General features: G+C 41.0%; 1 protein-coding gene across 2 annotated transcripts in view; it reads left to right on the top strand.

The window, feature by feature from the left end:
* Positions 1–12,658, top strand: part of LOC146859657 (astacin-like metalloendopeptidase) — a 564,873-nt gene that overhangs the window by 338,684 nt on the left and 213,531 nt on the right. For both annotated transcript variants that reach the window (XR_014979326.1, XM_085646717.1), the window contains exons 8-9: positions 6,832–6,959; positions 9,918–10,033. Coding sequence is in view for 1 of the 2 variants with exons in the window: in XM_085646717.1 (XP_085502843.1) it covers positions 6,832–6,959; positions 9,918–10,033 (244 nt within the window). In the remaining variant the exon portion in view is untranslated. The remainder of the gene's footprint in view (positions 1–6,831; positions 6,960–9,917; positions 10,034–12,658) is intronic.

The following is a 12,658-nucleotide window of genomic DNA, read 5'->3' as shown; positions in this document are numbered from 1 at the left end:
CTATCACAAAATACAGGTATGAAACATATAGTGTCTGCTGTGCACATCAGCACTGAATAAAACTAAGAAATCCTTACTGTGCACATAAACTGCTGTGGTAAATCTTCAGGGTGCCGTGTGCATCAGTGTTTCGGAGCACACTTCCAAACAGCTGAAGAATGGATACAAATCAATGTTAGAAATTAGAGGCAATGCTTATTACCAGCCGTGCGCATCTGTGCTGAAACACACCTGAAGATCAAGCTGTACGCATCTGCACTGAGGTAGTACCAGTATGCTGCACCCAGATCCAAGATGGCACCACCGACGGAGTCCTGCGTCGTCGGTGCATTCTTTGAGTAGTTCACTTTGTAGCCTGACATGAAGACGGCATTGGTAGGCGGACAATGTGGGATTAGAGGCGTCAACACATAACGTTCTGTAACGCTGATGCTGATCCAAAGGAGAGCTTACTGCCAAGCTGACGGTGAGTCCACAGAGATTCTGGATTCAAAGAAGACACTGACGTGAGCAGCGGAACGCCGAACATGCGAAGAGAGGCAGAACGAAAGGTCAGGCTGCCTCACGTGCAATGTTTAAAAGATGCAGCCAGCTCACATACTGTACAAAAAGAGGTATCTTCCAAATTAACTCCCAAATCTGCTGAGTGTCCTCTGCTGCAAGTGCTGTCAATAGGAGTATAACCAACAAGCAACATCCAAGTCCAATTCTCCAAATTAAATTCCAATCCAAATACAATCTTCAGTTTTGCATGCATAGGTTCCAAAGATCCAAACCAAAAAATGCACCAGTACCTGCCTTCAGTCAAGGCTGACAACTTCCAAGTCCCCACAATGCTATCGCCAGATCAGCAATACAACTGACAGAAAAATGACATTGGAAAAATAAAAAAGCCCTAAAGGCACCCTGCCCAAAACTAAATATAACACACGAGTATGCAACAATAAGGCAAGGAGTAACTGATGCGAGGGCAAATGTGCCCAGCTCCTTTTTATTAGCAGAGTCACCTCACTGGTGACACCTGTCGGTGGATGGCTGTATACAGGGGCGCAACTAGGTCTTAATTTCGGCGGGGGCTAACATGGTAAATTAAGGGGCGTGGCTAATGTTAATCAATAGGGGCGGGGCTAAAATGGCAGATAATCAGGATAGGTTAATGCTCAGGTCAAGCTGAGAAAAAATGTGGTGAATTCTGCATTTGAAACTGGACAACAATTAGAGCACACATTTTTGTTAATTTGATGCATTTATATGCTATTGTCTTATGAAAAAGGAACAGAATGTACTGAATTAAAAGGCCAATTTAATATATTTTACTACAAAGCACTTTAGGAACATAATATAACCAATTTTCACAATGCCACTTCAAGGCGACAACCCTTTTTCGCCAGTTCATCAACAATTGCTTCTATAGGAGGACAATGTGCTTGTGAAATGTTTATCATTGCAAGTCCAGAGAGTCGTTCTTGCCCCATTATTGACCAAAGATAGGTTTTCAGTCTGCGAAGACAATTGAAGCACCTTTCTGGGGATGCGGTTGTCACTGGCAAAGTGGCAAATAATTTTAGCAGGCAGTATATGGATAGAAGTCAATGTGAGCATGAGTTAAGGTATCCATTATATTCCCTGGCCTTTCTTCAATAGGTACCTTCAGCCATGTCATTACCCATATGTCATATTCATTTTTGAGATCCTCGCGTGTACCAGGTAAATCGTCCTCGTATATGTCAAGAGCATCCTTCAAATTTTTTAAAGACTCTTGGGTGACAAATCTTGGTACCAGATACTGCATTGTACAGGCCTTTTTCACATGCTAGCTGAATCTTTCTAACATTCCATAAAATAAATTGTCTATAAATGGTAAAAATATTGAACTCCTATAGTAAGCTTCAGGATCACTAGTCTTGTAATTGGCCCGTTATGTCTGCCTGACAGTAAGGCGTGGCATTGTCAGAGGTTCCCCTGCTGTAGTTTGGGCTTTAACAAAAATCTCATTAAATGCTTCTTCAGCTTTGTCTCTGCTTTCTTGAATCACCTGCTTGACTTTTTCAATCTGTCCTATGCACTTCAACATATCTGTATTAGGATGTTGAAGTGCAGCTGAAACAGGAAGCAGTAGCCCAGAAAATCGTGCCAGGATGTGTAATGCAACAATGAAGTGATGGGACTGAACAGCTGTGAGAAATTGCTCAGCCTTGGAAGAGGCATTGTGATCTTGCCAGTTCGAGATCACAAGCAAAGAGTCAACCACAGCTGGGTACATATCAACAAAACGAACAACCGATGCATTCCTTTCAACCCACCGTGTCTCACATAAACCACTTAACAGTTTCTTTTTTGTATCTGGCAAAGTAGCAAATTTCGCCTTTAGGACAGCCATCCTTTTTGCAGAGCCTCTTACAAAATTAGACGCTTCTTTAAGTGTTGAAAGGCAATTACGGATTTGACGTATATCACATGAATGTCCAATCACATCGTTCAGTGATTGACTTCCACAATGTACATAAAATGCCTTTGGCACATGCTCTGAAACTAGCGCCTGTGCACCTTTAACAGACCTTTTCATTGCAGCACAACCATCGTATGTTTGCCCACGCATACGATCTACATTCAGGCCATATGTTTCTAAAGAAGTGAGAATTTTCTTTCCAATTTCAACCCCAGTTCCATCCTGAAGCTCTTCGAAGCCAAGGAATTCTTCATACACAGATGTACCTTCTATAAAACGAATTACTAAAACAAGTTGCTCAATAGTGGCACTGTCAGTTGTTCCATCTGCTAAAATGGCAAAAAATCTTGCATTGTTTGCGTGCTCCACCACTCAATTTCTCATTAGAATGTTACAAGCAGAGATTATATCATTCTGAATCTTCCAACTTGTGTAAGTTGCATTAGAGGGACACGTTGCCAGATGCCATGCCAGAACTTCATCATCAGTTGAAGTCGTAGGCGCAGAGCAGCTCGGAAATTGCCATCATTCTCTTCGGGTTCCTTTGAAGTAATAGGTTGTCCACTGTCTCTGTGTCCTCAAAGAGCTATACCTTGTTTGGCACAATGGAGTACTGATTCCACTATTGGCACAAGTCGTTTTCTGTTTCCAAAATAGTTTTCTTCCAGTTTCTCTCGATCATAGTTGTAACAGCAACAGACTTCCCTTCAAAAACAGATGAGAAGTTAGTTGCCGCTGTCATACTCTCTTTGCGATACAAGGAAGAAGCATGGAAACGAAAATCACTTTGTGCATGTTTCCATTTTGTTATTGGCCGAAGCACTAATTTCCCCACAGCTTGATGAGAACCTCTTCCAACTTCTTTACGGGCAAAGAGTACACACATCTTGCATAAGGCCCCCTCAAGTTTAGCACTGTAGGCAAGCCATGGGAGATAGGTTTTCAATCGTTCATGTTAAAAGCGACGTGCTTGAATTCCCTGCTGAACGACTGGAAACTTGTATGATGTCCCTGGCGTCCAGGAAGAGTGCAAAAGTTGGTAGCGTAAATCACCTGGGATTGATGATGAAACTGTGCTGAGTCTTGAGACATCTATATATACTCCTATATCTAAGATTTATAAACTCTTTGACTTTTCCAAACATGGACTACTAGTCACTGGCATACCAGTGGTTATATATGCAGGAGACTCAGAATGAAGTAATGCTAAATGTTCTTCTGGAGTATAGCCGGAAGCTGGCAGGGCAGGTTCTTCAACTGAATCAGAACATGCTGTCAAAGGGTCTTGAGTGGCTGGCCGACGAGTGAAAAAAATCCTCTATCTTTTGTCGCTTAACATTTTGTGGTCCAAAGCCTCTGGTGTTCGGCATCCTGCTGTACGCGGATATCGATGTCTAGTAAAATATAAAAAAGGCCCTCAGGTCAATTACTTCATTATTACAAAACTATGGGGGGAAAGAATACTGTAATTTTGTACAATAAACCAACATTAAAAAGCCAAGAAATACAAGTTAAACATCCAGTACCTCTCTAAACTACCCCAAACTCTTTAAAGAAGCAAGCTAGAAGTAGCCTGATTTTCTTTACAGTTATGATACCACACACTTACCACATGTCTAAACTCCAATGAAATGGCTGGAATTTCTTATAATATGAAAATGTCCAATGCAAATCAGCCCCAAACAATTGTGCAAAACCATCTGGGTATATAATTAGAAGATTACAGTTTCTAATGTTTGACGCAAAGACTTCTGCCCTCTATGCATTCAATGTACGCTTACCGACAAAAAGAACAGGCCTCAAAAATATTTAGGCGCAGATTTACTAAACTTACATGCACCACAACTTGGCAAGGGAACATACTGTGCTGTGTTGCATCAAAGGCAGACAGTAGAAATGGGAAACATCGTTTACATCGCTTTCAGTACAACGCAATGCTGTTACATCGCGGTCGTTACAACGAACGCATGTAACCACGCGATGCCATTACAACGCAAGTCTTTACATCGACTTGCGCTAGATGGCGTGCTAACATTACAAATAGTGTAGTTTACTATCCCAACACCTTCCCTACTGTTAAGTGGACTGGAGTTGGAATAGTAAATTACGCTTTTCTAATGTTAGCATGCCATCTAGCGCAAGTCGATATAAAGACTTGCGTTGTAATGGCATAGCGTAGTAACATTGCAGTCGTTGTAACGACCGCGGTGTAACTGCACGCGTTGTAATGACTCGCGTTGTTACGTCATACATCCAGTAGAAATGTGCCATATTTACAAAAATATGCAACATTTCTGCTGTCTCCCTCAACTGGTGCTGCATAGTGCCAATGCAGACATCATGGTGCAACAGTGTCTGCGTTATGAGCAAGATTCTTTCTGTGAAGGAAGAGATACCTCAATGCAGCTCACATGGAAAAAGGAAGCAACAAAGATAAATAAAGTTAATTCTCCTCGTAACGCCTGGGTGGCGCACCAGTTGCAAGAATACAATGGCTTGAATTGCAGTTCTGGAGTTGATTTGTAGAAGAAATGGTTTCACTTTCTTTTTATAACAGAGAGCTGGTACCAGGTAGTCTATGTTTTATGGCAAGTGTTGTTTGAAGGTGAGGTTGCTGCCAGGATGAATCTGAGTGATCTGTAATTTGGTGAAAGTTGGGTCAAGGCTTATTTCATTGAGACAGGGTTGAACTGTTTCTTGTTGTTGTTCTTGGTAAATAACAGGTACTCTGTCTTACTTGAGTTGAGCTTCATGTAGGTGCTGAACATCCAGGTCTGGATGATGCACAGTGTTTGAAGGTTGAAGAATGAATGTATTCACTCACTCCTTAGCCTCCAGCTATTCATTCATTCACTCAGCCATGTAATCATATCTCCAATCTCCATCCATCTATTCAATGACTGAGCAAGGTTCTACAATGAAAATTGTTATGCTAAATGCTCACGATTGGCATTTTTCTTTCAAATATTTGTTTTGGGTGCATCCTTCGCCTCTCTCAAAAAATCTCTTTGCAGTGGCCAGGCATGTAGCACATACAGGACAGGACTGTCTATTATCTACTTATGTGTTATCATTGATAATATCATTAATCTCTTTTAGAAACTTCACATTTCCATCATTGATGATGCCCAGACATCATAATTAATATAGATGAAATATATAAATTATCCAACTAACATACACTCCTGTAATTACGAGTTAGAAAATTTATATATTTGGTCTATATTAATTATGATGTCTGGGCATCATCATTGATGGAAATTTGAAGTTTCTAAAAAAGATTATTGATATTATCATGTAGTGGAGACAGGGTTTTATGTGCACACATTGCTATGTTAGCATAAGAGTTTTAGAAGCTAAACGCCATCTTGTCGTTTTGCTGCTTTTGCACACGACACTATAGGTAACTGTTATTACAAGTAAAACTGCTTGCTTGCTTTTTATTCACATGAGAACGGTCTGTTGTTCACTAGACGTGCACCGCGACCTTAGTCTGAACACTGTGTGCAGAAGCCGTCAAGGTCAAATAACAATGTATGCTGTTGAATTCAGGTTGATCGGCCCACGCTCTAGACACAACACGCACACAGCTGCAAATATCTGAAACTCGGGTGCCTTTAATATTGCATTTGCATGCATGATTCAGACACTTGGAGAAAACCTTTCCAGACACAGAGAGCAGAACTGATCTTTGAGGTATGAGGTTCCCCATTCAAACCTAGAGACCTTCTATTAGTTTATAAAACTAGTTTACTAGCCAAGGGAGGGTGGTTCACAAAGTGTTATATGACTTGTTTTCCACGATCATTTTTAATATGATTACTCCCTTCATTTTCTATGGTAATGTAACAATGCTGATGGTTTTATTTTTAATCATTTGTCTGCTTATATTAGCCAAAATACTGCACCAGTCTGGCCCTGCACACAACTGAAAAAACTGACTTTTTAGTAAGGGAAAGAGAACTCACAAAATATAATTTTGTGTTTGGCTCTAAACTCCTAGCAGTGAAGCAGCAAAAATTCTGTGGATCAACTTAAATACCAGTTACCTGGATTTCCCACATAGTTAATGTACTTTTTATGTATTATTGTTTGGCCAATATCCGGGAACTTGTATCGGACTGTGAGAAATCAGGTACTTAATTACTGATGTGCTATTAGGTTACACAGGTTTTTCACATATTCAGTGTATTTGTATTGTTTGCCTCCTCTAATTCAATAAAGTTTACTTTCATATGTAAAGAAAGAAGCTGAAACTCACATCACATCACAGGTGAATTTTTTAGAAGACATCTTTTTCCCGGATATCACACTGATTCCACTGATGCAGCTGCCTTCCACTCAAATCCTAGTCTAACGAGACATTGTTACTTTTCCTCCAGGTATGCATTCACGAACACCTCAGGACAGCCAACAATCCTCCCCAAGCCAGACTCTACACAAGACATCGGACAGAGATATGGACTCAGTAGCCTGGATATTTTCAAAATTAACACCCTCTACAATTGTGGTAAGGGCTTGGTGACTTAGCTGCCATTGTGCATTTTAAAGTTCTTAATCGAAAGGGCTGCTCGCAGAAAGGAAAAGCATTCAAAAGAGACACGTTAGTAGTATAGTACACTTTAAAAACCAATTTTAAACAAGCATTGGGAAAGCCAATAAGTCTGACCTTTGCAACTAGATCAAATAAAAAGATAAAAATAATAAAATAAAATACATTAAAAAAACATGTCACCTCTTAAATGTGGCGGCTACATATCAGTAAAGAAAAAATCCAGCACTGAGCTTCTAGGTGTTAGAATAGATCATGTCCTGGTCTACTTATTTGTTCCAATGAAAACTGTTGTTTCCATTCACATTACCACTGTGCTTTATTATGGTGCTCTCTCAAATCTCAAGTACTGGTTCCCTCCCTCTTAATGTCCAAATTACAAATGCCTGTCCCTGCACCACTCTTCTTTTTATTAAGGTGCTGCATTCACAATTAATTTGCTGAATATTTACAAACAGCATCTTAAATAGCATTTATTTGGCTCAATACAGGAGTGCCACTGTAAATCAGCATTCCAATGAGAAGAAACTTTAAAATAATCCTATGCATTGCATCTACTGCTTGGGAAATCTTTTAATGCTAGAGTTGCCCAGAACTATTGCCTGCTTAAGCAAGCCCTTTACACCTCAACTATCTACCATGTGTCTCACTTTCGCAAACAAATGTGGTGCTCTGCGTGCCCAGATGCAGCTTTATTCTGCGTGCTTTGAATGTTCTGGTATATTTCCACAGCATTTTGTGAAGGAAGCAACATTTCATTTACAATTCTTTCTTTCCTTATATATGTGTATGTCTTGTGTTCAGTGAAAATATGCCACTTGCAAGTAGCTACTCTTCCTAAAAATATCTATTCTGCGCACAATTACCTCTCTATGTGAGATTATAACAGGAATAAAAATAGGGCCTTCAGAACCACTCTCCAGAACACCCCTGTACATGTGGAAGATTGAAAAGGACTGCCTCGCTGCCAGAAGGACTACCTTGCTACTTGAAGAACTGCCTTGCTGTCTGAAGAAGTAAGATATTGGATCTGCTTGCCTTGAACCAGTGCTACCCAGAGTGACTCCAAAAGACAGTTGTTGACCTCCTGTGTGAGCTACAGGGGCACAGACGTTTCCAGAGACCCCCTTGCAACTGCTCAGCTGACCAGCTGCTTTGAGAAGTCAGATGAAGGAGGTCATGTGTTCAGAGTGGCAGGTTCCTGGATCTAGGGATTTGTGCAATCATGTTCCATGCCAAAGAGATAGCAATATGTAAGCAACGGCTTTTAATATTTGGGCTGATTATTTCTTTGACCATTTCCTTGAACTGGGCATCAAATACCTGCCTGAAAGCTAGTCTATTGTTTATTTTCACTGTTTTCCTCGTCATATTCAATGCAGACAGAATGTTACTTGTCTAGCCTCTGAAGTAGATCTTTGGTTTCTTTTGGGCACGTTCTTTAGCATCGGTATCACAGAAGACAGATGTGTGGAATTTGGTAGCAGTACAATCTGGGTTGTGGAATTCTGATAAGATCCTAACTTTTGTGACGGAGATTGCATTTTTTTAGATCAGCATGGAGGAATGGAGCCTCTGGAAGCTATATCTTCTTATCCTGTTGAGAGTCTGGAGGGGATTTTTTTCAATTTGCTATCAAACTGTTTCCATTTACATCATATGGCATCTAGTTCTGTTTCTAAGTTCTTCGTCTATTCGTTGCCCTTTTGTGTTTAGGACATGTGGATATCTTTTGGGGTATTAGACTATCAATACCTTCGATAATACAATTTCTGAGTAGCAGTTTGTGTGGTGCCCAGGGATCTGATTGTTATAGCCTGCTGGCTCTTGCAACAGAAATTATGATGTCACCCTTCAACTGGCTCAAGATATCAGAGTTGCGGTGTAACATCTAATTTGTATTAGATGTGAGTAGTGGTCAAAATTGGGCTGTGATAAAGAAGTTCTCTTTTATACAGGGTGCTCAGATTTAATGGATCATATTAGCAAAGCCATGGCACCTCCATCGTCTAACCGTGGAGATGCGTGATGACGTCAAGATTCACTTCCTACACTTCCTTTTCTTTGCTAGATTGCAGAACCTTTTGTTTACCAGTGAGTCATTTTTGTTATGGTAAGAGTACTGTACCTTCTAGGGATAGGTTCAGGGGCCTGGTTGGGTCTTGATCTGTCAGAGCAGTGAGTGTGATAAACATCTTTCCAGTTCACCTCAGGATATACAAATGGATTTATCAGCAAATGAAAACCATACGGTCCATCAAGTCAATCAAGGTCTGCGTTTACTCATAACAAAATGCCTGCCGCATCCTTTTGGAATTCACTTACTACTTATCTTCCAAAACTTTTTTAGGAAGTTGGTCCACACACATACACCTTTTAAAAATACACTGCTTAAAAATAAGCAAAGCCATTATAAAAGCTGTTAATGCCAAAGTTTATTTTCTAACACCCAACGAAAATTTCAAACGAAGTCTTGATAACTTTAATAAATGAAATGAGGGTCAACCATATATATTTTTATATTTCTAAACGTTATATAGGAGCATTTTTAAAGAACGTTAAACTTGTTAATTAAACATCGTAAAATGTATTTCGGGCTCTCCGTGGCAACATCATCAAATCTGTGAGGTTTTAAGGACCTTCTCTGGTTCCTCCCCCCCCCCCACCCCAGGGGGTGAAGGGGGCTAATTATTAGATATCTGGCTGATCCTATACATGCAGGGCGGCTGAGTACTAATGCTCACGGTTCAGCACTCCCTGTTAAGCAGATCTACTGTAAGTTCGGAACGCTCACTACCTGCAGCTTTGTCATTCATCAGTGGGCTAGGAGTCCCACTGCAGAGTGCGACCAGGTCTTCCGTGTGAATCAGGCTCTCGATGCGCTCACTGATGAATATTCCCTTGTGTTTCCTGCAGGAGTCTGCAGCTTTCTGCTCTCGAGCCCAACAGGAAGGCTGAACTCTACCAGTATTTCTTCTGCTTACCCCAGCGCCACCAGCTGTGTCTACCTGATGAGGATCCCAGCTGATAAGGTAAGTCATGAAGCGGGCATGAAACACATCCCCTGGGTAGCTCTCTGCCCCACGGTGTTAAATGAGGGCCGCAGGGTTTGGTGTAGTTTTCTTTACCCAAGTTGGGTAGAGGATGGCCGATGCTTGTTACTATGATCAGCCATAGTGTGGGTCTGAGCAGGACATTTTACATAAACTCTTGTATAAGCACCAATAAAGCTTGACACAGACTCAGTGCACCAAGGTCCTTTTTTTGGGAAGGAACAGGTATGCAGGTGCACACAGCTTTGCGGGTATGCGGGTGCACAGGCCTTCTGGACATTGGTTATGTGTCATAAAACTAACACCAGTCACATGAGAAGTGCAGTCATACAGAATCTGGAGGCTCAGAATAGACCAGCGGGATCAGGATAACACCTGGATGCCCTGCTTTCTTATGCTTGCAACTCTTCTCTGACTAGCCACTGCTTGTACATTTGCCTTCCCCCAGCAGGGAGGTGCTCTTGGTGTAGAGGAAAGTAGAGGGCATCCTCATGATGAGAGCACTTATCAGAGCCGGTGGGTCTTGATAAATGTGCATGTGCTTGAGCTGCAAGGATTCCTTAACCAGGATTCTAACCACAGTTCACTTAGCAAATTTACAGGGGAGGGGTGGGGGGGGGGGGGGCACACATCCTGGACTCAATAAAGGGAATAGTAAGCGCCCAGTCCACAAATAGCACTGGTAGCCCTAAATAATGACCCAGATTGTCTACCCACTTGTTGCTGTTATTCAAGACACTGTATCGCAAGTGGGTCTAGCACTGCTCCCACTGGTTAGTGGGCAGGCTAAGTGCCCTCCTGTCCTACTTCCTGGCTACCTCTGGTATAGTGTCCATCCCTGGAGAAACCGTTCTAAGCACACCATTCACCAGGGGGCCTACCCCCTGGGGTACACAGTGCCAGCTTCTTGAACGACGCCAATGCCCTGGATACCTCCTGTATTCAAAATCACAAGAGCAACCCTTATGTCCCTGCGAACCGGGTAAGTACAACGTACTGCAAAACAATGTTCACAAGGAACTCATTTGGAATTCATTTTCTATCACAAACAACATCAATAGTTGTCTTTGAGTTAATCTTTCACCAAGTTAACATAAAGTTAACAAATCATACAGTAAGCCTACACACAGCAATTATTTTACAAAGCCTCAGCCGAGGTCTTTTATTGGACTAGAAAATTGTCAAAACACATATAAAAACATATCATATGTACAATATTCCTCTCTTTTTCTATTATATTTACAGTGCAAAGTGACCCCAGTGAAACCATAACCATACAGACACCAATAAACAAAAAACTTTGTAAAAATATCAAAAGAAGGTTATTGGAGAAATTTAAACAAGGACAGTTTTGTAAATGTTATAATAATACAGTCAGAGCTGTCTCTTGTTGTGTTTGTCGACGACGTTTCGACCCACTTCTAGATACCGGGTCTCATCAGGACTATTAATATGGGGACTAGTTTATGGCATACACATGTCCATGTTGGATCCGGTATGCAAATTAAATAATAGTATCCGCACTTAACCAATAGAGCATCTAATTATAGCTTCCACTGATATGGGAGTCTAGGAGCCAGCGTGATTCAGTCGGTTGCAGGCAAGACACGAACTAACAGCGTGTTGAAGGTGGAATTTATCAGCCATTATTATCACGGAACCCCCTTTTTCTTCGACATTACAATTCAGCAGTAATCTAAAGCGCCATAAGAACAGGTCGCATTACCTCAAAATGATGGGGCGTCACGAAAATAGGGATACCAATAACATAGAATACTAAGAATTCTGTCCAATTCCGACCAATTCATCCATATCAGTGGAAGCTATAATTAGATGCTCTATTGGTTAAGTGCGGATACTATTATTTAATTTGCATACCGGATCCAACATGGACATGTGTATGCCATAAACTAGTCCCCATATTAATAGTCCTGATGAGACCCGGTATCTAGAAGTGGGTTGAAACGTCGTCGACAAACACAACAAGAGACAGCTCTGACTGTATTATTATAACATTTACAAAACTGTCCTTGTTTAAATTTCTCCAATAACCTTCTTTTGATATTTTTACAAAGTTTTTTGTTTATTGGTGTCTGTATGGTTATGGTTTCACTGGGGTCACTTTGCACTGTAAATATAATAGAAAAAGAGAGGAATATTGTACATATGATATGTTTTTATATGTGTTTTGACAATTTTCTAGTCCAATAAAAGACCTCGGCTGAGGCTTTGTAAAATAATTGCTGTGTGTAGGCTTACTGTATGATTTGTTAACTTTATGTTAACTTGGTGAAAGATTAACTCAAAGACAACTATTGATGTTGTTTGTGATAGAAAATGAATTCCAAATGAGTTCCTTGTGAACATTGTTTTGCAGTACGCTGGATACCTCCTGGACACCTCTCGCCCACCGACTACGCTCATACCCTGCATACCTCCTAGACTGCTTAATCTGTAAAAACAATAAGTGCAAGGGCCCTCGTCAATAAGTCACTTCAGTTCGCACCACTCATAGCCCCTGTCCACGCTCCCAATGACAGTACAAACACCACTACTGGTATGACACCCTTACATGTGTGAGGGTTCACATTATTCAAGGCCCCC

The sequence above is a fragment of the Triturus cristatus genome, chromosome 3_1, assembly GCF_964204655.1.
Source record: "Triturus cristatus chromosome 3_1, aTriCri1.1, whole genome shotgun sequence".
NCBI lineage: Eukaryota > Metazoa > Chordata > Amphibia > Caudata > Salamandridae > Triturus > Triturus cristatus.
This window is presented reverse-complemented; position numbering and strand designations above follow the sequence as displayed.